Genomic DNA, 26,838 nt, shown 5'->3' on the forward strand with positions numbered 1-26,838 from the left:
ACGCTGTCACCACTGCGCACCCCACCGAGTCCTTTCAAGCAAAATCTTTCCAGCATGCTGGATTGATCATTTTGGCTGGAAATCGAATGGTGGCCATGTTGCAACATCAATCTCTGCCAGATTTGGTCATTAGGATTGATGCCACAAATAGGGTAATGTATGGGCACCTCAACTTTTCAGAGACAGAACCAACATATTTAAGTGACTTTTCTAAGAAAAAAAAATGTAAGGAAAAGGGGAAAAAACATTTAGAAAATGAATTGAAATAACGTATATAACTTGGTAGATCTTTTTTAATGCTTTGTGAAATCCTTCTTTAATGGACATTTGGTAGTTGTAATGTAATTCTCACACTTTCTCTGCAAATTCAAACTGGAACAAGTTGTTGGTGATCTTTGCCCCGCTCTGTCCAGAGAAAACAAACATCTTATCCCTGCAGACAGCCACGGGGAAGTTACAGCAAGACGGCGGGATCTCTCCACTCTGCTCGATCTGCAACACACAAACCACAAGCTTTCAGTTACATTACCCCGAGGAACAATGAGCGCACCCAGCATTCACCCACCACCATACAACCAAGACAAATATGTGCTGCCTATGATGGTTATCATGTGCTATTACATTACCATCCTTCATTTATAGCCTGCAATTACCAGCGAAAACACTTGAAATCACCACTCATTGATTCAAATGGTAGTTAGACATTTAAAAGCTCACTACAGTATGCAAACTCATTGACAACAATGGCACTATTGTATGGAAACAGCAAAGGATTGGTGGAAAAATGTCCACACTGCTTAAAATGCTAGTTTCTAAACACACAATGGACCTGGGGTGTTTGCTTTGTCATGATCAATACAAGAACAACCTTCAGATTGTTGACAGTCATGGAGAGCACAACCTGACAATCAGAGGATGCCATATGACAAAGCTTGCCTTGGCACATGACCAGTCCTATAGAAAGCATAGGAAATTCACCACCCAAGTCAAATGAACACAAGACAGTTCAGCAACAATATCATAAAAATCAATTTTAGTTTGTCACTATTCCCTTAACAGGGTCAGCAATAGACAGTAGGAGACACTTAAGCCTTTTACTCACATCTAAGAAATGTCACCTTACAGAGATCAAGAGTCGATACCACTGGGGACAGTGCAATGCCTCTTGCTCTGCAGAGAGGATTAAAGACAATAGAGTGGCACAGAGCAAGCGGGGTGGGAACAATACCAGCTGGCCGAGACACAGAGGGAGGTTAGGGGTCTTCTAGCATGTGTACAAAACAGTGTCCTCCCTGCTTCAGATGGGCACTTCAACTGGCTAATTTAGGTGAGCGCCCAGCTGCAGAGCAAGTGGCAGCAGATTGTGTACTCCCGCGATGTCCCGGCCACGATCCATAGAGGGGCAGCAGAAGGACGGCGAGTGGAAGAATGCAGAGGGAGTGGCACCTAAATGATCACAGTCACCTGCCAAGTCGGCTGTAATGACAGCCTGGGCAATGCGGCTCAAGTGCAGATCACGCCGCATCACTCAGGCTGTCATTACAGACAGCTCGGCATGTGGCTGATTGAGCAATACTGGAACGAAGAGAGAGGTGAGTAACTTACCTACCAATTCTCCATGCGCTGATCTCTGCATGGAGGGAAGGAAGGGATGAGGAACCACTAGACACCAAGGAACTGTATGGGTAGGGTGGGATGTACAGCAACATTACTAAAAATTAGCGCATCAGGCTCACTGCTCTTTATTTAAGTTTTTTTCCTAGTTTATTTTTTTATTTTTATTTTTTTAGAGCAAATTAAAAATTAACTTTTCAGCACTTAGTAATTGAGAAATTACTAAAAAGTTATTTTGCGTATCTACTTGCTTTCTGGACAAAGTGTAATAATGGCGTCAATTCACCAGAGGTTACCAACCTATTTATCTCTTGGGAGGTAATTTACCTCCTGTGATATCTCCAAATAGCAATTCTCCAGAAGTATAGGGGAAAATATCGACAGAGAGAAATGCAAGAGATAAATGTGAGATAATTATGAGATAAATAAGTGATAGTTAGTAGTTAGTTTTTCTCCAAATCACAATTCACCAGGGAAGAAAGGGGGTGTGGCCATTCGTTATTTTTTCATCTCTTTATCCCCTGAATGAACCTGGAGATATTGTGGTTTTCACACAGCAGCTGCTGCTGTGGAAGATGGAGCCTTTTGAGCTTACTCTGTTAGGCCTGGTGCACACCAAAAACCGCTAGCAGATCCGCAATATGCTAGCAGATTTTGAAACGCTTTTTCTTATTTTTCTGTAGCGTTTCAGCTAGCATTTTGCGGTTTTGTGAAGCGTTTTTGGTGTAGTAGATTTCATGTATTGTTACAGTAAAGCTGTTACTGAACAGCTACTGTAACAAAAACCGCCTGGCAAACCGCTCTAAAGTGCCGTTTTTCAGAGCGGTTTGCGTTTTTCCTATACTTAACATTGAGGCAGAAACGCATCCGCAATCCAAAATCTGCAGCAGCCCGGGAGTATGCGTTTCTGCAAAACGCCTCCCGCTCTGGTGTGCACCAGCCCATTGAAATACATTACCCAAGCGTATCCGCAGCCGCAAGCGGATCGCAAAACGCAGCTGAACCGCTCTGGTGTGCACTAGGCCTTAGAGCTTGCTTCTATTATGAGGAGACAAAGGCGCAGTAGGAGGGTCTGTTTAATCGTCTCGTATATTTCGTGAGAGAACAGTTCTTGATAATTTTACTGAGACAGAGGTGGTGAAGAAGTTCAGACTCACTCGTGATATGATTTATGATATTGATCCGGCAGTAAAAGGCGGGAATACTCTGGTCAGGTAGTGGTAAAACTCCGCCTCCTACCCACAATGCTTCACTTTCAAGCTTACAGAGAGGAAAAGACTCCGATTAGACCTACCGGTAATGGAGTTTCTGGTTGTCATCCGGGACAACCCGAGATCCGGTCCCGCCCAGGATCTGGGGAAACACCAAATCAAGAAGTTTAAAAGCCCCCGCCCTCCCTCAATCCTCAGTGCGTCTGAAAGTAAGTAGCCTAGAAACACCAAGGTGAAGGAAGAACTAGACACCCCTAGTGCCTAAAGATTCCCTATGCTCCTAAATAGCAGAAAGGTGCCGGATAGGAAAGGGAAGGGTTATAGACGTTGTCCCGGATGACAACCAGAAACTCCATTACCGGTAGGTCTAATCGGAGTCTTTCTCTAATTGTCATCCGGGACAACCCGAGAGATAGACAAGAAGTCTTTACTAAAGACTCACCTTAGGGAGGGACCACCGCCTGAAGCACCTTTCTGCCAAACGACTGGTCTTGTTGTGATAAAACATCCACTCTGTAATGCTTGATAAAGGTAGATGCATTTGACCATGTTGCCGCTTGACAAATCTGGTGAATGGTGGCTCCTGCCCTCTCCGCCCATGATGTGGATAAAGAGCGAGTTGAGTGAGCTTTAATGTTACTAGGAACGGGACTATCACTACTCTCATATGCTAAGGTAATGGTCTGTCTGATCCATCTGGCGATTGTTTGTCTGGACGCCTGCTGACCTGTATTCTTCCCTGAAAATAGGACCAATAGACTACTGGATTTCCTAAAGTCTCTAGATCTAGAAAGATAAACTAATAAAGATCTCCTAACGTCCAGACAGTGAAAAGATTCCTCTTTAACCCCCGCTGGCCTATCACAAAATGAGGGAAGAATGATCTCCTGAGACCTATGGAATTCAGATGTTACCTTAGGTAAATAAGAAGGGTCTAACCTGAGTCTTACACTATCAGGACAAATAATGAGGAATGGATCCTTGATGGATAATGCCTGAAGATCACCTAAACGTCTTGCCGACGTTATAGCAATCAAAAAAGCCAATTTCAGTGTTAGAAATTTTATATCAATCTTCTCTATGGGTTCAAAAGGATCTACTGTCAGTCTGTTCAGTACTAAAGACAGATCCCATTGAGGAAAATTTTTTGACTTGGCTGGAGTTGACCTCTGTAAAGCTTTGAAAAAGTTCTTTACTAACTCCTCCTGCGCCAAATGTCTATCTAACAATATGGATAGGGCCGAGCACTGGACCTTGAGAGTGCTGGGAGCTAACTTCATTTCAAAACCGTCCTGGAGAAACTCGAGTACTGAACTGGTTAAATGCTGATGCCTCGCTTTAGCTTCACACCATGCTAAATAGACCCTCCAGACTTTGCGATAAATGCTTTGAGTTACAGGCTTCCTACATTTCATTAGAGTCTCGATAACTTTTTCTGACAGGCCCTTCTGTCTTAAGATTACCCTCTCAGGATCCAGGCTGCCAGTTTGAACAAATCTGGATTGGGATGGATTAGAGGCCCCTGGATCAATAGATCCGGACGGAGTGGGAGGGGCCATGGAGGTTGTGTTGTCATTTTCAATAATGTCGCATACCAAGGCCTTTTTGGCCATTGGGGTGCTATCAGAATTAGGCTCCCCCCTTCTCTTTGAAGTTTTAGAAGAGCTTGAGGAATTAAGACTGTGGGAGGGAAGGCATACCCCAGAACAAACCCCCAAGGAAGATTTAGCGCATCCAATCCCAGAGACTTGCTGCTTCTGTGAAGGGAGAAAAATCTTTCCACCTTCGCATTCTTTGGGGATGCGAAAAGATCTATCTCTGGTACACCGAATTTCTCCACCAGACTCTGAAAAACTTCTGGATGGAGTTCCCATTCGGCCTGGTTTACTTGCTGGCGGCTTAAAAAGTCCGCCTCCACATTGAGAGACCCCTTTATGTGGATCGCTGATAAGGACAGAACGCGAGGTTCTGCCCAGGTCAGAATCTCTGAACAGAGAGACATGAGATCGACTGACCTCGTTCCCCCCTGTTTTGCCAGATAAGCCACAGTTGTGACGTTGTCTGAAAATACTAGGACATGATTCCCCTGTATAAACGACTGGAATGAAAGAAGGGCCTTCTGAACTGCCATCAACTCTCTGAAATTGGATGATTTTCTGCTGACCGCCTGAGGCCAACTCCCCTGAGCATGATTCCCCCTGGCTGTTGCGCCCCAACCCCAAGAACTTGCATCCGTAAAGATCTTTACTGGATCTATCTGTCTCCAGAATCGACCCTCGGTGAGATTGTGATTGTCCAACCACCAGAGTAGGCTGGATTTCACTGAGTCGGGAATAGGAATGAGTAGATCCAGGGAATCCTCTGATTTGTCCCAATTGGAAAGTAACAGGGATTGTAGCACTCTGCCGTGAGACTGAGCCCACGTCACTGCAGGGATCGACGCTGAAAATAGACCGAGGACTCTCATGATGTGGCGAAGAGAAGATCTCTCCTGAACCATCAGAGAATTTACCTCCGATTGGATTTTCAGGACTTTCTCTGGAGGGAGAAAGATCTTTCTTTCGATCGAATCTATTTTGTAGCCCAGAAACGTAATCTGCTGAACCGGCTGGAGCGCTGACTTGTCGTAATTGACAATCCATCCAGCCTGAGTCAGAGTCCTGATAACAATGTCCCGGTGTGAACACACCAGATCTATTGTCTCCGCAAAAACCAAAAGATCGTCTAGATATGGGACTATCGAGATTCCCTGGATCCTTAATTCCTTCATAATCTCTGCCAGGACCTTTGTGAATACTCGAGGGGCTGATGCTATGCCAAATGGGAGTGCCTGAAACTGAAAGTGTTGAACATGGGAGGGAGTTCGAATTGCAAACCTTAGATACTTCTGATGTCTGCAAAAAATCGGAATGTGCAGGTAGGCGTCCTGGAGGTCTATTGAGACGAAGAATTCTTTCCCCTGCAATAGACCCCTCACTGAATAAATACTCTCCATCCTGAATTTCTTGTAAATCAGAAAAGGATTGAGAGATTTTAGATTCAGAATAAATCGAAAATCTCCGCTGGCTTTCTTCACCAGAAAGACATGGGAGTAGTACCCCTGGAATTTCTCTTCCTGTGGAACTGGAATGATAACTCTTTTTTCCCGAAGTTTTCGAATTTCCCTTTCCAGGCCCCCGGCTTTCTCCGGGTCCCTTGGGAATGAATTTACAAATCTTCTCCGCGGGGGTTCGACTGAAAACTGAAGACGGTAGCCTTCTTTTATAATACGAAAAACAAAAGGATTGGGATTTAGCTTCTCCCATTCTAACCGAAAATAAATCAGCCTTCCCCCTACTGGTAAAACGTCATTTATTCTGCTTGGGAGGATCTGTCCTACCAAGGACAAACCCTCCTTTTCCCTTTCCTTTAGGAAAGGACCATTTCCTCTGCACATTCCTATTTCTTACCTGCTCCTCTCCCTGTTTCTTAGGAACAAAAGGTCTTTTAGGCCTGGGATTCCTCTTTTTATTAGGGAATTGTTTCCCTTTCTCTGCCGAACGGGCTAAAATATCCTCCAGACCTGATCCAAATAAAAGATTACCCTCGAAAGGTATAGAACAGAGTCTATTTCTGGATGTCTGGTCCCCCTCCCAGGTTTTCAGCCATATTGCCCGCCGAGCCGAGTTAATTAATGCTGTGGTACGCGCAGAAACTCGAATGAGTTCCGTGACTGCGTCGGCCAAAAAGGCCACCGCCTTAAGCACCACCGGCAAAGAGGCTGCATAATCTTTAAGAGGAACCCCCTTAGAGATTTGCTCAATGAGGTTATCCATCCAAATTTTCAAATTGCGCAAAACGCAAGTGGCTGAAATACCTGGAATGAAGCCAAAGGCTGCTGATTCCCAGGCCTTTTTAAGTAGGGAATCTACCTTCTTGTCCATTACATCCTTGAGGACACCCGAATCCTCAAACGATAAATCGGAATCTTTGGAGTATTTAGATAAGGAGGCATCTAGCTTAGGACATTTCGTCCATTTATCAATCTCTGATTGAGAAAAAGGAAACTTTCTTTTAGATGATTTGGGTATAAATAAAGGTTTTTCTGGGTTCTGCCATTGGGAGATAATAATTTCCTGCAGAGTTCTATGAATGGGGAATACTCTCCCTGTAGCCTGGCCCAGACCTGAGTATACCTGATCCTGAGGTGTAATCTCTGGAACCGCCTCTTTGATCTGTTCCGTGGAGTATACAGCCTTTAATAGTTCGGAAGATTCCTCAGGAGAAAAGAGAAATCTAGGAGCTCTTACTAAATCCTCTTTCCCCGAATCCCCGGAACCGGGTTGCTCCCCTTCCTCTAAAGAGACTGACCCCGAACCATCCTCCCCCTCCTCCTCTTCTTCTTCCTCCTCAGCCCCCAAAATATCCACTACGGATGTGGGCTGTAACCCAACCCCAGAGGGTACAGTAGAAGGGCCTGGCAGGGGATCAGAGGGGGGAGGAACAAAGGATTCCTTAAATTTATCTAAGGTTTCCTGCATATTCTTATTGACTACCTCCATGACTCCCTTCAACAAGTTAGAGGTCTCTGATGCCACAATAGAGTCTGTGCACGCCTGGCAAACATTTCTAGGGGCATCCGGAGGGATCTTAGTGTTACACAACCCACATCTTTTATACTTGGGCGGAACATTAGATTTAGGATCAGTCTTTGCCTGAAATAAAACATACAAAGAAACAGGCATATAACTGAAAAGTCATCCAAGGTGATATAGATATGCATACGAAACACATCACCCTCCACTGGAGGACTTACCACCCCTGACCCGGATGGCTGCGTCTGTGAGGAGGACTTGGCTGCCGGTACTGCCACCTCCGATTGCTGCTGCTGTTGTGGCGGCTGCGGCTGCTGATGCGACATGCTTCCTCTGCTACAGAACGCTCGGGGAGACGCCAGGAACACGCTGTTTTTCCCTTCCTGGTTCCCCGTGATCCTCCCCTCTAGTGGTCACCTGACGTCAGTGCGCGCTCCGCCTCCCTTGCGCCTGACGTCATCGCGGAAGTTGCCGAAGCCCGACGCCTTGCAGAGCCGGCGTCAGGCGAGGAGAGGAAAGGCACGCCGACCTCCAAACACCACTCGGTCGCTGCCTTCTATGCGCAGAAGGGATTGCAGTTGAGCACCCACCTCCGCAAGCGCTTTCCACTGCCCGTCCCTCTGCTTCCAATAAAACACCCTCTGGTGAGTAATACAAAAAATAACAAACTAACGGAGCTTGCTTCCAACAGGTGTTTCCGCTGCGGAAACACAGATGAACTGAGGATTGAGGGAGGGCGGGGGCTTTTAAACTTCTTGATTTGGTGTTTCCCCAGATCCTGGGCGGGACCGGATCTCGGGTTGTCCCGGATGACAATTAGAGAAAGTATCCTATGTAAATCATTAATACCGATTACCTAACTCTCTGCTTTCTCACACTTTCCTCATGCATATCTCTCCATTATCCCCTGCTATCGAAAACTTTTCTCTCTGTCCTCTCACACTGGTGAATTGACTCCAGAGTGTTAAAATACCTCATGAGATAAACTACCTACCTTTTTTCTCTTAGTAAATCCTCTCTGGTGAATTGACGCCTATATCTCCTGCAAGAATACTCCAGAGAAAAGGTAGCTGAATAAGGGCCACTGTGTCTGATTATTTCTCCACAATCACCTTCTTTATGTATATCTTTTTACAAGGTTTTCAATCCCTTTGTTGTAGTAACATCACACTTCTCACCAATGGATTGGAGGAATTGGGGCGGTGAACTTCCATGTTAATGTTGCATAAAGTTGAAGAGAAATCGAGAGCCCAATATGGTGTAGTATGTCAAAATTGATTGGATAAATGAAACAGTGAGATGGTAATACTCACAAACACGGGTTACCACCTAGGTAACCACTCATTAGGCAGGTGAGGAGATTAGACCTGTCCTCACTCAGGATTAAGAAGTCGCTCTCTGTAGATAGGAAGAAAGGGGGTAGATCACCCCTCCACCTGGGGTGGACTCAAATATATTGGTAGGTGAACAGAGGCGCCAGAAGGATAAAAGTACATAAAATTTAAAAAAAAATTGCTGGGAGAAAGTGGTGGACTCGCCTCCGTTAAAGCAGACACCAAGGATTGTAAATATATGGATATACACATTTATTAAAGATACCCCAAAGATGCAACGCGTTTCGCAAGGCACAGCCCACTTCTTCAGGCAATAAGCAGGGGATAAACAACAGCAATTCAGTTATAGCAAGCAGAGCACCTCTGCTCAGAGACTCTGGGAGGAGGGCAGCTAATGAATACACAATGAGCAAGAGAATGGAGGGGGGAAACAAGAGTCAGGGAGGATATGATGTCAGCATTAGCTTGGCAAGATGGCCACTGCCTAGAATAGGATTTTCTGCTTTTCCTTTATAAAATTCACAGGAATCATTACGTGGATAGCACAATACATCTGTTATGTAAGTAGAAGTAGTATTTATCTACTGTCACAGGAGCCCTCAGTGGCTGACCGCACTTAGCCTTCTAAACGGTGCCAGCGCACAGATCGTGCGAACTCTGGTCGCAGTCAATGCGCAGGAACAGTTAAGAATTAGCCGCAGACAACTCAGAAGGGAGCCTGTGAGACACGGGTGATTACAACGTCACCTACTGGTTCAGAGTAAACTGCCACCACCGCGGTTACTATGGGACCGTGGGGCCCACTAACTGACTGACTAATCCTGCGAATAAAACGGTTAAACACACGATACTCTGTCTAGCCAACAACAAACAAACAGTAGCGTATCTTCAGAGACCCGGGATCATTTCTGTGTGTGCTGATAAGCAGGGTAGCGAAACAGTGAATGACTTGGGGAAGTCGTTTATTCACGCAATATAAATAATTAATATATACAGACAATTATGAAAATCAACAACTATTAAAACAGTAATAGCCAGTATGAAAAATAAAAGAAGGGAGAAAAATACTTAGTTCCTGGAAAGATGTCCTGTTTGTGGGAAAAATCAGAGTTCTGGTTTCCAATCAAGTTCAAGCAAACGGTTTCAAGTTCTTAGAGTTCTTTGTTCAGATGGGTCAGCAAAATGGCCACCAGCCCTATGTCCTCTGGCTGGCAGCAGATTGTCATGAAGATGGTAAAGGGAGGAAGATCTTCTCAGGCAGCTCATTCACTTTTAATGGAGATGAGCTCAGAGGCGGGCTTCCAGAGTCGGCCCCCTAGGCCGGACTATGGTAATCACACCTGGGCAGGGGCTTTTAGCAAACCCATAATCCTGACAGGTTCCCTAGGCCGACCTGCGCGGCCGGCACACAGATAATAATTACATATTCTCGATCCCCAGAACCTACCGATTAATATGATATCAAACTTGGGCATGTTTGCATGCCCGGTTACAAAACGGTGGAATTCCCAGCGTTCTGGTTAGGCTAGGGGCCCAAATTTAATATCAAAACACTCACAAGCTCCGGACCAGCAGAATGATATAACTTTCACATTTCTCCGATGTATGGTACTTCTAAAACATGCATAAAGATCATAACTCTATGTTTCCCTATCCTGGCTGAATGGTTCCGCTAAGTCTGCCCCCTGCTGGGATTAGCTTCCTTGGCTCTGAAAAGACTCCTGGTTTGTTAATTAACATCTCCATGAGATCAGCTAAGTGTCACCTGGTTCCCAGAGCCAAAAGGGAAATTGTGCCTTCCACAGGGAATATGTCCCAGCTAATTAACAGCTTCCCCCCAGGCTGTCACTGTAGCTTAGGAACAGCTGGGGAATCTGTCTTAGCTGAGGGATACTGTCTGAAGCGCAATCGATGCAGGAATCGAGTGCGATCGTTCTTTACTTCACGGGCGGTGCCAGGACGCGCCTGCGTCCCCGCAACCGTCCGTGACAGCCCTCCCCCTTGTCCGCGGCTCAGCCACTCATCCGCAAGATGTGTGGCGGCGCCGCTAACCTGGCTGACGGGCCTCGAGTTGCCGGTACGGCGGGAAAACCTATTGGAGCCTGTGGCTCGGTTCCCCTGGACCGGTCGCGGTCTGCTACCCTCAGGGTTGACCCAACATGGACCGTTCTGGACAGGGCGTTTGCGCCACTGCAGTCGGACGTGGTGTCTGCCGGGACTGCTGACAACGGGCAGTGGGTTGGTTAGGTCAACAGCCAGCCCACGCAGGGTTCCCCTGCTAAGTGGCTGTGGACCTAAGGGAACCCCGCGGGAATCCCTGGACCTTCCCAGCTCCTGACAGACGGCACATGCCCTGCAGTAGTTTGCTACATCCCTGTTCATCCGGGGCCAATAAAACTGGTTCCGAATACCGGCGAGTGTCTTGCGGACCCCTGAGTGCCCTGTCAGAGGATTACCATGTGCGGATTTCAGCACATGTCCCCTGAACGCACTCGGGACCACAAGCCATTTGGTATTCGCGTGGGATCTACCTGTAGGGGGCTGTGCAGACTCACTGTACAGTCTCCCACCTTCCCAGTACACCTTGAAAGCGGCCCCGTCTGCGAGGGGCTCAGCGGCTTGCTGCATGAGCACCTCCAGGCTTGGGTCACTTTGTAGTGCGGCTGAGAATACGGCGCTGTCAGTTTCAGCCAACTGGCTCATGTCACACGAGGCCAGCGGCTGAAAGGTCTCATCCCTGCGGTCAGAGGAGGGGGAGGAGGCCGGAACCCCCTCCACCTGTTCTGAGCTCGGGTTCTGAGCAGTGCAGCTGCGCGGTATTGCTAGCACAGGTACACTGTCAGAATGGCACAGACGGACATTACTCAGATCATCATTGCATGCAGTAATGACATTGACAGGTATAGACATTTTTTCATTACAGACAGGTTGTACAGGAGACTCAGGTACAGTTACAGCATCATCACAACAGACAGTCTGTACCTCAAACTCAGGTGCCTTTGAAGCAGGCACTATTGAACCTGGTACCCTTGAACTGGGCACATTCAACCCACCTCCCCCTGGTGCTCCCCCAAGTGTATAAAGTACCTGGTGGTGGGTGGAGAGTCCGTCTCCTTCCGTGAGCGACAAGGCGGTCGTGGCAGGTTCATAGTAGGACACAAGCTTGCCCAAATCAGTCCCTAGCAACACAGGGACTGGGAGATCCTTCATAACCCCAACAACCCTTTCTTGGACCCCTCCCACTCCCCAATCCAGCTTCACTCTGGCGTGGGCTATGTGAAAAAGGGTGCCTTCTACTCCAGTAAGGGCAAGGGATCGGCTGGAGCTGATGCTCTCCTTTGGCACAAGGTGTGAGTGAACTAACGTGATGTCAGCTCCGGTGTCTCGGAATCCAGTGACAACTTTGCCGTTCACTCTAACAAGTTGCTGCTGGTCGGTTCGGTCGCGGATTTCCTTTCCGCGGGCAAACAGGACAAAATCGGATGATTCAGGCTGTGGTTCGCTGGCGGGTTGCCTCTGCTGTGGGTGAGGTGCAGGTGATGCAGATGATCCAGGTGCTGGTGGTGTCTGTCTCCGCTCCGGACAGTCGAATTTCATGTGTCCGGGCTGGCGGCAGTAGTGACAGGTGACCTCTCCAGGCGCTGCAGGCCTGGGTGCAGCAGCTGCGCTGGGTGGCCTCTGTGGCGGACGGCTCACAGGGGCAGGAGGGTCTGCCGAGGTATTGGGCTGACCTCCTCTCCAGCTGGATGGGACAGTTCTGCGTGTATCAGCCACCCGGGTAGTTGCAAAAGTCTCAGCAAGGTCTGCAGCGACAGTTGCTGAAGCCGGCTTGCGTTCTAGCACAAATTGTCGTACATCAGCAGGGCAAATGTTCAGAAATTGTTCCAGGACTATCAAGTCCTCCAGGACGCCATAAGACCCTTTGGTGAGGCCTAGTGTCCACTGGCGGAGTGTGGTGAGCAAGCTGCTGACCACATCTCGGTACGAATCAGAAGACTTTTTCTGCCAGGCCCTGAACTTTTTCCGATAGGCTTCTGGCGTCAGCTGGTACTTAGTAATGATAGCGTCTTTTATAGCAGCATAATCATTATCCTTCTCCGCAGGCAATTCTGCGAAGGCATCAAGCGCTTTGTAGCGCAGCAACGGTTTTAGATGTCTGGCCCACTGGTCTTGGGACAGACGATACTGACGGCATGCTTTTTCAAAAGACCGCAAAAACAAGTCAATGTCAGTGTCTTTTTCAATATTAGCAAATTTAAATTTTGCACTTACGGGTGCTGCAGCTCCTTCAGCAGGGAGGCTGGGCGGTGAACTCCGGCTGGCCTGTTGCACTTTTGCCATGTTTAGCTCATGCTGTCGTTGGCGCTCCCGTTCTCGCTCAGCGGCATCCCTCTCCGCGTGGCGTTCAGCAGCAGCAGCAGCAGCAGCTTTGCGTTCTGCAGATTGGCGCTCCCGTTCCTCTCGTGCTTCCATGTACTGCATGTACTTGTCCAGGTCAGTCTCCATCAGCTTTTGTAATGCCTGCTGCATTACCGGGTCAGCACCCATGGACAGTCCAGTACTGGCCAGTTCCGGGCGAGTAATGTCAGAAACTCTGGGATTGGGGTCCATACTGACAGTCTCTGGCGTAACTGTTGCAACAGGGCCCGCAGGATGCTCAACCTCTGTACGCCTAAGATCTTCAGCCTCTGGTTCCCCTTGATTGTCAGATGGGCTGGTATCCACCTCAGCGGACACTCCCGGCTCCCGCAGTTGCTGGGCATCCCATCTGGACAAGTCTGCTATCAGGTCCCGTTTTGTCTTGCGGAGGATGCCAATGCCCCTCTCTTCGCAAAGATTTTCCAGGTCTGCTAGGCACATGTTCTGGTAGTTCCCGGACATTTCCATGCCAAATAAAATAAAACTTTGGGGAAGGGGTACTGGCTACACAGTCTCTCTGTATATATAAAAAATATATTGCCTTCCAGCTACACCAACGAATTAGTTCGTTTCTCGATAGCGCTAGCGCTATCGCAGATACTTTCAGCACAACACAGATCCAACCGCTGCCTAACACTGTCACAGGAGCCCTTGTGGCTGACCGCACTTAGCCTTCTAAACGGTGCCAGCGCACAGATCGTGTGAACTCTGGTCGCAGTCAATGCGCAGGAACCGTTAAGAATTAGCCGCAGACAACTCAGAAGGGAGCCTGTGAGACACGGGTGATTACAACGTCACCTACTGGTTCAGAGTAAACTGCCACCACCGCGGTTACTATGGGACCGTGGGGCCCACTAACTGACTGACTAATCCTGCGAATAAAACGGTTAAACACACGATACTCTGTCTAGCCAACAACAAACAAACAGTAGCGTATCTTCAGAGACCCGGGATCATTTCTGTGTGTGCTGATAAGCAGGGTAGCGAAACAGTGAATGACTTGGGGAAGTCGTTTATTCACGCAATATAAATAATTAATATATACAGACAATTATGAAAATCAACAACTATTAAAACAGTAATAGCCAGTATGAAAAATAAAAGAAGGGAGAAAAATACTTAGTTCCTGGAAAGATGTCCTGTTTGTGGGAAAAATCAGAGTTCTGGTTTCCAATCAAGTTCAAGCAAACGGTTTCAAGTTCTTAGAGTTCTTTGTTCAGATGGGTCAGCAAAATGGCCACCAGCCCTATGTCCTCTGGCTGGCAGCAGATTGTCATGAAGATGGTAAAGGGAGGAAGATCTTCTCAGGCAGCTCATTCACTTTTAATGGAGATGAGCTCAGAGGCGGGCTTCCAGAGTTGGCCCCCTAGGCCGGACTATGGTAATCACACCTGGGCAGGGGCTTTTAGCAAACCCATAATCCTGACAGGTTCCCTAGGCCGACCTGCGCGGCCGGCACACAGATAATAATTACATATTCTCGATCCCCAGAACCTACCGATTAATATGATATCAAACTTGGGCATGTTTGCATGCCCGGTTACAAAACGGTGGAATTCCCAGCGTTCTGGTTAGGCTAGGGGCCCAAATTTAATATCAAAACACTCACAAGCTCCGGACCAGCAGAATGATATAACTTTCACATTTCTCCGATGTATCGTACTTCTAAAACATGCATAAAGATCATAACTCTATGTTTCCCTATCCTGGCTGAATGGTTCCGCTAAGTCTGCCCCCTGCTGGGATTAGCTTCCTTGGCTCTGAAAAGACTCCTGGTTTGTTAATTAACATCTCCATGAGATCAGCTAAGTGTCACCTGGTTCCCAGAGCCAAAAGGGAAATTGTGCCTTCCACAGGGAATATGTCCCAGCTAATTAACAGCTTCCCCCCAGGCTGTCACTGTAGCTTAGGAACAGCTGGGGAATCTGTCTTAGCTGAGGGATACTGTCTGAAGCGCAATCGATGCAGGAATCGAGTGCGATCGTTCTTTACTTCACGGGCGGTGCCAGGACGCGCCTGCGTCCCCGCAACCGTCCGTGACATCTACTTATATATGTGTTTTTATTTCTAGGTTAGCATGGGTGTCGCTTGTTCTTTAATCCTTTCCACAGAGGTCTGAAAACCTTATAAACCCCCAAATATGTTCATGTAGCCATCACATTACCTCCTCCCAGGACGCAGATTCCCGGTCTTGCAAACTGATTGTCCACATGTCATTTAACCTAAAATAATAATAATATCAAGATTTAAGCAAAGTACAATATTAATTTGCTCAGAGCACTGAGCTGTAGTATTTAAAGCAAACCCAAACTAAATTTTCATTCACTTGATCTCTTCCATATTCTACATATGTAAAAAAAAACCTTTAGTTTTACTAATGCACATTACCATCTAACCTAGCTGACCAGAGCTGCATAATGTACTGACTGTGTCATGGTGGCCACTGATTACTAATGCCTCGTACACACGCCTGACTTAAGTTGGCTGATGACGACTGCTTCAGCTGATGATTAGGCATGTGTACCGGCGACACCCAACCGGCGAGCGATCCACCGGGCGGATCTACTCACCCCCAGCGACGCCGATACCTCATTGATCCCATTGTTCCCCTGTGTGACGTCACGCAAATGAGTCGCTTGTCTTCCCACCATTGTCCCCCGCATTGCAACACAGAGAATGTGTGCAGCCCGGCCCTGCGTGTCGCCCAATGGGAACAGGTCCTGATCCCTAACAGGCGACATCCGTAAAAGGTGTGTACGCACCTTAAGTCTTTACTGCACATGACATTTTTCTGACTCTGAACATCTCTGCAGCCTAAGGTAACCATACACTAGCTTGATTTCCTGTCGATATACAGCAGATTCAATCACTGTGCTCAAATCTGCTGTGAAATCGTTAACACAAATATTGACCAATCAACCGATTTTTTTTTCATCTGACATCTGTTGATTGAGTCGATCGGTCCAGACAGAAAATTTTGTTCAATCGCCAGTGGGTCGGGAGCGCATTGCTAGCAGTGTTCTATTCGCCAACAACCAACGCATCATAGCCACAGAAATGTCACCTGTGCGGCTGAAGTGGGTCCCCGGGGTCCATGCTGTCACTTCCGGTTGGCCTTCTTCACCATGTCCTCTTCACTTCTTGTCCCGTCTTGTGACAAGCCGAAGTTTTAACAGTAGAGTGCCCTCTACCATTTGAATATCGGCTTGCCACAGGACGGGACAGGAAGCGATAGAACATGGAAGAGGACACTGGGAGAAGTGACAGCACAAACCCCGAGGACTCGGGGCCGGCGGACAGGTGACATTATTGTTGCTGGCTGGGGGAGCCCGAATGGGGGTGGGGGGGGGGCGGGGGGAGCCTGGGGCGGCAAGGCAGGCGGCTCCACAGGTTTTAAATAGATTTCATGCTGTAGTCGATTCAAAATCTGTGTGCAGTGTATGGACAGCCAATAGATCCCTCTCTGATCAGAGAAGCTCATTTAAAGAGACTCTGAAGCAAATTTGTTTTGCTATATTTACCTTAGCATTCGCTTCAGAGGTCTCATCTGCGCTAAACCTCCGAAATTCCCCCCCCGAAAAATGAGGGCTGCAGACCCCCCAAACTCCCTGGGCAAACATCCACAACCAACTTGGTCGTGGATTGTGCTGCCCTGAGAGGCTGAGCTATTCACTGTAGCTCCGCCTCTCCTGCTGTCGATCGCCGCGCGGATCGCTGCCTCTCCCGCCCCTCTCTGTGAGGAAAGAGTGAGAGTGGCGGGGAGAGGTGATGTGCGGCGGTTGATGGCAGGAGAGGCAGAGCTACAGCAGAGAGCTCTGCCCCTTCCAGGAAGCGCTGTCCTTGGCCCCCCCCCCCCCCCCCGGGAATTTGGGGGGTCTGCAGCCCTCGTTTTTCGCCGGGAAAGCGGCGGTTTGCTTCTGATGAGAGTTCTGAAGCGAATGCTAAGGTAAATTTAGCAATTATTTTTCGCTTCAGACTCTCTTTAAAAGCACAAGCTATTAACAATGCCTGCTTCCATGAATTAGGAAGTAGAAACAGTGCAGATATATTGCAGAATTTGTATCATCTGTAATAAAGAAATGTTTTTCTTTAAAAGTTATTATGCTGTTGTGTATCTTTTAGAGCAGAGAGGACGTTCTGAGTTCAGGTCCACTTTAAAGAGACTGAAGTGAGTGAACCAGCATGTGTTTACTGTAAAGCACCTTACATAGTGCTAAACCGCTGCTATTCCATGGAAAAACGAGGGGTTTATACCCTCAAATCACCTCTGTAAACTCGGGGGAGCGCTTCCTGAAGAGGCAGAGCTTAGCCTTGTATATCTGCCTCTCAGCGCGTCAATCCCCGCTGATCCCCGCCTCTCCCCATCTGCCTTCACAGAGAGGGGCGGGGGGAGGCGAAGATCCGCGGCTGATCGATGCGCATGGAGGCAGAGCTGCAGCTCAAAGCTCCGCCTCCATGAGCAGCAAAATCCTGTCCCCTTTTAGTCACTCACTGCTGCGCCAGTCCCCCGCTGGCATTACTGGTTCAATGCGTAAAAATGTATGTGTTAATGTTCCTGCACTAGCGGGAATGCGTAAAAATGTACGCAATCCAGCGCGCCGACCTCCGAGGTCGGCAATCTGCCAGCGGGGGACTGGAGCAGCAGTGAGTGACTACGAGGGCACAGGATGGCTGAATGGGGCTGGTAGAAGCCCCAGGTAAGTGAAACTCATTTTTTTATTTTGCTTGGACCTTCCCTTTAAAGACTCAGACATCAACGACAGGTGAACTAAACTGAGTTCTAAAAATCTATTAGGGCCCTTTTCCACTACCGGCGTTTTGCAATCCGAATCCCAATATGACTGCAAAACACTAGGTAGAAAAAAAAAAAAAAAAGTATGGAAACTGTGGGGACTATTTCCATTAGTGCGATCTGTTTGCGAGGCGATTTTTTTCCTGAGCGCAATCATTGTCCTGCCACATTTTGTGTGCAATTCAGCTTCTGTACGTTGTATAGAAGCAGAGGAAAAACACATGGCAATCACACCAAAATGCATTTTTCCCCCTGTCCATTTTCTTTTCCCAGCGCACATAGCAAATGCACATCAATCATACTGTACCCCCCAACAGATCTTGATCACATTTCCTATTGGGACAGAGCCCTTACCTAACTTGAAAGCAGTGCATTAGCTTGGTTTATGACCTCTTAAACCAGACCTGAACTCAAAACTTCCTCTCTGCGCTAAAATATAAGCAACAGCATAATAACCTTTAAAGAAAAACATTTCTTTGTTACAGCTGATACAAATCCTAAAATAAATCTCCAGTGTTTCTACTTCCTGCTTTCATGGAAGCAGATATATTGTTAGCATCCTGTGCTTTCAAATTAGTTTATCTGCCTTATTTGCCATGGCAGTCAGGTGACATGGGAGAGATCAAATTAAAACTCGTGATTAAACACAAATGAGGGCGAATTAGACAGGCTCAACTCTCTAAATACATACAGGATGCATTTATCTGTGTTTCCTTCTGTCCTGTGTAAGAGTTCGGGTCCACTTTAATCTGTTGTGCTTGGCTTACCTTGCATTTCCATCATATCCAGCAAAGATCCAGAGCTTGTCATTGTACACTGTCGCTCCATGTGCTGACCGAGCAACTGGTAATCTGAAAAGAGATCAGGCGTACAGGTGATAAGACATCAAAGAGGAAATGATCATGGCCAATAATAATGTTAGAGCGGTAACAATACAACCCTTATAGCTATGCAAACATCACAGAGCATTAAGGTGCCCATACATCTAACAATAATGGGTAGTTTACACCAAGAGATTAATCTCTCTTTGATTGAATCTGACCAGAGAGAGATCTATTGGCTGCCCATACACCGCAGGCCAATTCCCGATCGATTTCATCATGAAATCTTTTGGGAATCGGCCTAGTGACAATGCCTTGCCAGCCCTGCATGCGACCCCACAAATGTTTAATTCCCCCCCCCCCCCCCCCCCCCGATGCTTGTGCATTTTTTACTTTACCTGTCACGCTCTCCCCCGAGGGATCATGCTGTACTTCCACAATGGTGCCCCATGTGGCTGCCAACGTTATAGCATGTGGGCACATGTGTGACGTCTTGCACACACCCCTCACATGCTATATGCCGGTAGTCATGTGAGACCCGAATGCAGAAATACAGCACAGACACTAGGGGAAAGGCGTGACAGGTAAATTATAAAAGCATGGGCACATAAAACATTTGGAAGGTCCCGATACGTTTATGATTATTGTACGCCGTATTCCCAGCATGTTTGATCAATACAACCAATTTTGGTCCCGAATACAGTCAAATCATCGATTGGGCATGCTTGTGGCAGCACAGATTTTCATACAATAATAGTTATCGAATTGGATGGTCGATTAGCTACCAATTCAAGTAATGTATGGGTATCTTTAAAGTGAACCAGCGATTAAGAAATTTTTATTTAGTTTTAGTTGTGTAGTTTTGGTGAGCACCTGGCTGTCATCGGCTCACCCCCTCCTCTGCTGTAAGCATAGTTGCTCACAGAAGCACCGGCCCTGCATTCTCTCATCTCACCCCATCTGGCTACTTTTTCATGCCACCTGGCTGGAACAAAATTCTGGGGTGAACACTGTAGTGCATTTCAATGTAGATGCAGTACAATCAGTCTATAGCTTAAAGAGGAACTTTAACCCAGGATTGAACTTTATCCCAATCAGTAGCCGATACCCCCTTTCCCACAATAGTTAATCAGGGGAGTCTGTATGGCTGATATTGTGGTGAAACCCCTCCCACAGCGTGAGGTCATGACCATGGTCCTGACAATTTGCGGTCTGTAAACCTCATTACACTGGGGGAAATAACGGCTATTTCTAAGCAACCAGTATCTCCCTCTGTGCATAGAAATATCAGTAACGAATATTATGTACAGATCACCTGACAGGACTAAAGATGTCACCCCCAGTGATATACATTTCAGAATGTATATCAGGGAGAGGAAAGATTTTGCAATGGGCAAACACTGACTTAATAATCTATAAATGAAAATTGTAAACAATAAGCAATTTTATTCATTGTGTTAATTTCAAAACCGTTCCTCTTTAAAATCAGCCTGACCCCAGTTTTCCGTTCACTAGCATAGCTGAAACAAAAATGAGGGTACACCGAGATGAACTGTTGAGTGATCCTGTCACCTTATCAAGTCAAACATTAGGTTTGGGTGGCAGAAGTCAAAGGTCTGGGTAATGGTGGCCACTAATGATCCAATCTTTTTCATCCAATCTTACCATTTCTATGTAATATAAGGGAAAGCCTATAGTATTCATTCAATATATTCACTCAGTTTACTCTTCTACTACATAGATTTTGTAAGCTTGGATGAAAAAGATTGGATCATTAGTGGCCACCCTAAGACTGGAAAGCAAGTCAGCAGTCAGGGTGCCTTACACTCCCCAACCACCTTAATAATTCCTATGAAATTAGACTAGAGGAAAACACATTCTAGCTGAATAGCACATTTTCCTGCATCGCAATAGACTTTCAGTCTACAGGTTTACAAACCTTCCTTCAATCTTCCACTCTGTCCAAAGACCAGTTGCAAACTTATACTCAAACAGATCATTCTTGTTCTTCAGATTTGAATTGGAATAGATGTCACCAGTGTAGCCACCTAGACACAAGTTAAAAAGATGCAGTTGTGCACATAAAACAGAAAAAGGAATATTATGTCACTACAAACTACTGTGAGAGTGCCCCCAGCAGCAGCCGCCTAGCATACAGCTAGAGCCCAAAGTTCCCTGGCAGGGGAGAGATCACCAGTACCATCTCTAAAGGTGCGTACACACCTATTGATTTATGTCACCCATCAGCTATCAGGACTCAATCCCCTTGGGCGACATGACTGGTCAGCCTGTACACATGCGTGTCAGCTGTGTAGCTAACAACGCATTCTATAGGTGTGTGTGTGTGTGTGTGGTGGGGGGTGGCGGAGGGTCGATGGAAGGGCATGTGTGTGACGTCAAGCAGCAGTCGGGGGAGCGGTGCAGACAATAAGCCCAGCCATTGTAGGGGTGAGTTGATCCGCCGGGCAGATTGCTCGTGGGTTGGGGGTTGCTGTACACACACCTATCGGCTGATGCGTTCCTTATCAGTTGTCTTAGTCAGACATGTGTATGGGCCATGATTTTTACAACAGGAGACAACCATTGCGCTCTGAGTGTGCCTCATTTCCCCCGAATGTATGAAGCCCAACTGCCAAAAGCAGACTGGGCTTGAGCTCTCTCCTGTGTGCATACTAGTCAACAGGAAAAATTGCCATTGCAAAATCATCCACCTACTAATTTATTCAGCTGGTCAAGACCAAATTGTGTAATTAGTCCACAGGTCTGGCTTTACTGTCTTAACTACAAACTCATGGCAGCGCAATTGATCTTTCATTGCTCCTCTCCCACCTGCTGCGAGAATAGCCACATCTGTGCCCAGTCTTTTTTTACACTTCCTAAACTACAAAAATATGTTGCAACTTTAATAATTGGCCTAAGGGCTTGTTTACAATTAGCTGGATGTCCGCGTTTTTCCGCATGCAAAAAACTGGTCAGAGCTGACAGCCTGTGGAAAATGTTTGGGCCCTTCCTAATCAACGCAATTCCACTGTAAATGTGCCCATGCGTCACTCAATTTGCAGCATCAAGAACCACCCAATCAATCGCACAAGCTGGAAAGATCTGGCTTAATAGGACTGGGTCGGGTGGTTACTGTGTTCAATATTCTGACAATCGATAGACCGCCAGCCCATCTTCCCCATGTAAGGTGCCCCCCTTCAACCCCCCTTGGTAATGGTAAAAGGAAGCACATGTCTCCTCTTCTTTCCATTGCTGCGGTGGAGCCTGTACCATGCGAGTCCGTCTCATGTACCGACATCACATACATGAGCCGGGATCATGGAGTACAGGTTTTCCTCAGCAATGGAGACAAGATGCTAGAGCACGCGGTGGATAGTTTAGCTGCTTTCACACTGACCAAGGGCCAGGGAGCGGTAATGGGCGGTGGGGGTTCATAATGTGATTGGTACTCAGAAGGGCATGTCAGGAGTGCAGTGACGCAGGCGGATGAATAGGAGAAGCCGATCCAGTGTCTGGACAGGTAACTATGACAGCTCCTTGTACCACTCTGCATAACCTGCTGGGCTGGGGAAGGCACAATTCCCCAGTAGCAGAAAAAAAAATTGGCTCTGCAGTGCACATATAGTTTTAGTATATGTGGCTGCTAAAGCAGAGCTGTGGAGCCGGAGTCAGTGGTTTCATAAACTGAGGAGTCAGGAGTTGGAGTCGGATGATTTTTGCAACAAATCTACAGCCCTGGTAAGTATTAGACTAAGGAGTCGGAGCCATTTTGGGTACCCAGAGTCGGAGTTGGATGCAGAGTCGATGGTTTCATAAACTGAGGAGTCGGAGTTGGATGATTTTTGTACAGATCCACAGCCTTGTGCTAAAGGGTTAATATTTAGTAACACAAAAAAGTAACCCCCTCTCCAAAGCCTTTATTAAAAGGGGCACAACTACAAATGTGTAAAATTTAAAATACACGTGTGTTAGTTGTACATTTATTTCAGAGTAAAATGCACTATAATTTATTTTTCCTCATATGTTGTTGTCACAGTAGGTAGTATAAATGTGACAGAACCAACAGATTTTGGACAAATCCATCTCAATGGGGGATTCTCAAGTAGTCCTTTATTTTCAATAGCACTTACTGGATGGCAGTCAGAGGCACGCTTCATGAGAAGTGTGCACAGGAAGAGAATGACTTTCCAGGAAGTGCTTTTGATAAGAATAAAGAAATGTTACAAATGTAATGGTAGGGTTTGCTACAAGTTAGTTTGAGGGCATGGTCTAGTGAAAAAAGGAAGCCACCATTGCCACCCATTATAAATGCTGCCATTTGCAACAAAGAAGGTAAATTTGGGCACACAGAGGTTCTCGCTAAAATCAGGGTGTGCAGAGGCCTGCTAATATGCAAATTACAGCATTAATGTACCGCTGGGCACCCAAATCGGTAGAGGGAGGTCTTAGGGTGGGGCATCAGGAGAAGGAGGTCTTAGGGTTAAGCATTGGTAAAGGCAGGTATTCGGGTTAGGCATTGGTAGAGGGAGGGTTCTGTGTGAAAGTAGGGTTAGGTTAAGATCTAGTAAAATATGGGAGATTACCAATATTTTACTATTGGAATTAAGTAGTAGTATATTGGTAATGTTACCAATATTCTACTAGCGGCAATCCCTGCGCCCTTTTTACATGTATGAATTGTTAATATAATAATATTAAGGCTACTGTAAATGTTTGAAGATATGATTATTGTTGGGGCTAGGACAGCAGTAGTGTAAAGGTTAGTACGAAGGACACTGTGAGGGTAGGATGAATACAAGACTTACTGTGTAAGAAAAGTTAATGCAACGGTGTCTGGGTACGTTATCCTTTGGGCATCAAAACCCTGTGCTCAGATCACAGCAATAGTATTTCTTGTACCCATATACAATTTATCATGTACATCCAGATGAGAAGGGGCTCAGTGTTCACTTTACTTACCAAATACAAACATACTGCTTCCATACACCACAGCAGAATGATGATATCTTGGCGCTGGGGGCGTTCCTGTTGTAAAGGCCCTGTTTATTTAAGAACAAATATGTATTAAACATGCTGTTAGACCATTACCCAATTAAGACAGAATCCACAGAAAACCATTAGGGCTCTTTCACACTAGAGGCTGCGGTAGAAAAGGCTGAAAGTCAGCCTTTTGCTTAACGCCAATACATAGCGTTTTCAAAGCCTTTTGAAAGAGTTTTACAGCTCATATGAAAACGTCCTCTTTTTTTCTTCTATAAAAATAAGTGAACAAGTTAGCTGTAAAACGCTTTGAAAACGCTGAAGTTGGCGTTTTCCATTGACTATCATTGAAACGCCAACAGCCAACTTCGGCTGTAAACAGCCCTGAAAAAGCTCCTGGGAGGGCCCTTTCACACCAGAGAGATTTTTCGGCGTTTTAAACGCCACGGCCCAAGTTGGCGTTTTGCTAGGTAAAAGAAAGTCCATAGACTTTCTTTTTACCTTTCACATCTAACTCGGCGTTTTGGAGCGTTGCGTTTCAACGCTCCCAGGAGCTTTTTCAGGGCTGTTTACAGCCGAAGTTGGCTGTTGGCGTTTCAATGATAGTCAATGGAAAACGCCAACTTCAGCGTTTTCAAAGCGTTTTCAAAGCGTTTTACAGCTAACTTGTTCACTTATTTTTATAGAAGAAAAAAAAAAAAAGGACGTTTTCATATGAGCTGTAAAACTCTTTCAAAAGGCTTTGAAAAGGCTTTGAAAACGCTATGTATTGGCATTAAGCAAAAGGCTGACTTTCAGCCTTTTCTACCGCAGCCTCTAGTGTGAAAGAGCCCTCAAGCGTTGAAACGCAACGCTCCAAAACGCCGAGTTAGATGTGAAAGGTAAAATGAAAGTCTATGGACTTTCTTTTACCTAGCAAAACGCCAACTTCGGCCGTGGCGTTAAAACGCCGAAAAATCCCTCTGGTGTGAAAGGGCCCTGAAGAATATTGTTATTTAAAAGATAAACACAAAAAAACTGTACTAACTATAATACTTTCTAAAAGCACAAGTAACAACTTCAGCAACATCCACTGCTTGATCTGAAAGTGATCAAGCACTCCCCTTCTCTGCCCACATACAAACAATCCAGGACATCTCCCACTGTGGACGGACACACACACACACACACACACACACACACAGGTTTTACCTCTGTAGCAGCCATAAATTAAAAGGTATGAGGAGTCATCCTCCTGACCACAAACACTGATACTGACCACAAACACAAACACGGATATCAATAGCTTCATAACGGCAAGTGTACAATGGCTGGCACTGCTGAAGCTTTATCAGTACAAATATTAAAAATTGATAACATTGCTGTGATCAATCACAATGGGTGTACATACAAGGTGGATGTGTGGGCAGCGGCTGCAGGGCATCAATGTGGTTTCAGCCTCAGAAAAGGCTCTTGAGTGAAACGTCTGTCAGTCTAGTCAGTACCCTGCCCACCTGGTTGCAATTGCAATTGTGTTTTACAGTAAAACTGTCAATTTTAATAGTTGTACCAACAAAATCATCAGCAGTGCCGGACGTCCCTATTCCTTGCTCATAAGCATATTCTGTGTTGAGAGCAAGCATACAGAGATGAAAGTGGATGTGGCTCATCCTGGGGATCAGCAGCTTTGCTGGTGGTACTGCTGGTGTATTGTACCTTTCACTTGCATAAGGCCTCTTTTATACGGACTGTTGAACTGTGTGCTCAGCAAGCAGTTACCAGGCTGCAGTGAGCAGTTACCAGGCAGAGGGGAGCAGTTGTGAGAGTTTGAGAGGCATTTCACTGCCTATCAACAGTCCCTGGTAAAGAGGCCTAATGCCGGGCATACACGGCATGTTTCTCAATGCAATTATGTACCGGATCGAGCAAGCGGCTCGATGCCAGCGCATCCCCGCTCATCCGCGCGGATCGATTGCCGCTCGTCCCCGCGGGAGCGGCTAATTAGCCGCTCATTTCTTGCAATTGTTCACCCCAGCAGAATCGAGCGCAGTATCGATCCAGCGGGGTATCGGATACGTCGGATATTATCAATCGAGCCATCAGGCTTGATTGATAAGCCTCCCAGCAGTCCGTGTATGCCCAGCATAAGACATTCCACAAGGCATAGGAGGAGCCACACATGGAGAGAAGACAGAACGCAAAGAATGCTGCACACAGAAGTGTCCTTATTGGAATTCTGGACTTCACTCCAACTACTTCTACTGCCTTAACAGTGGCTGGTGGGTGTGTTGAATGTGTGGCTACTACACGAATGCTAGGAAAAATGTAAAAGAAAACGTGGGAGTCAGCTGCATAGGTTGATAAATTATAAAGAGGAGGCAGATGGAATGTCCATGGGAATTCACCCGCATCGATGACACTGCTGAAATGGACAGTTCCAAAATATTGGCAAAAAAACCCCATACCTGCACCATGAGCAGTCCTTCACATCAAACCTCAGCAGGTCATTCAACATGTTTTTCCTGTCACAAGAAAGAAAAATACATGTGTTAATAATAATTTCCATTGAAGATGAATCATTGTTGTAACATTAACAAAGCAATTTTAATGAAATGTGATTGAATGACAGTTTTAGCCTTTCCTTTTGTCAGAACTGAAAAATATCAGGTTATGTCAGTTATAACTGAATGGACAACCAATTAGCAATCCAGGTTTCCTATGGCTCACATGGGCAATATTACAGTTTAACAGTGTGCTAACCAGGAAACTGTTATGGGGTCATCAACTTCAAGATTTTAAACCGCCACCACACCTCATGTGATCGCACTCACCAGCTACAATGATCATACAAAATGATCATATATGCTGAGTCAGATAGATTCTCTGCCCTTCTGGTCACTGCTGGGCTCCAATCTCTGTCCTTTTCATATCACCAAAAAGTTTCCACCATGTATGTCTATCATAGGCATACAGGTAAGCGCAGGGTTGGTAGAACCGCGGGTCACACAGCCGTATACTCCACGTAGCACCGCCGTCATCCACACGCTTCCGCCTTCCCTCGCTCGCTCTGTAGCTCCTCCCCGACCGGTTTCGTCCACGTGACTTTCTCAAGGG

At 46.5% G+C, this 26,838-nt stretch overlaps 1 protein-coding gene across 1 annotated transcript in view; it reads right to left on the bottom strand.

Moving 5' to 3' along the window:
* LZTR1 (leucine zipper like post translational regulator 1) overlaps nt 1-26,838 on the bottom strand; it is a 74,659-nt gene that overhangs the window by 40,353 nt on the left and 7,468 nt on the right. The window contains exons 3-8 of the mRNA XM_068246567.1: nt 26,190-26,246; nt 23,725-23,804; nt 20,705-20,813; nt 18,712-18,795; nt 15,317-15,374; nt 353-492 (exon numbers count right to left, since the gene is read on the bottom strand). Of these exons, the coding sequence (XP_068102668.1) occupies nt 353-492; nt 15,317-15,374; nt 18,712-18,795; nt 20,705-20,813; nt 23,725-23,804; nt 26,190-26,246 (528 nt within the window). The remainder of the gene's footprint in view (nt 1-352; nt 493-15,316; nt 15,375-18,711; nt 18,796-20,704; nt 20,814-23,724; nt 23,805-26,189; nt 26,247-26,838) is intronic.

The sequence above is a fragment of the Hyperolius riggenbachi genome, chromosome 1 (assembly GCF_040937935.1).
Source record: "Hyperolius riggenbachi isolate aHypRig1 chromosome 1, aHypRig1.pri, whole genome shotgun sequence".
NCBI lineage: Eukaryota > Metazoa > Chordata > Amphibia > Anura > Hyperoliidae > Hyperolius > Hyperolius riggenbachi.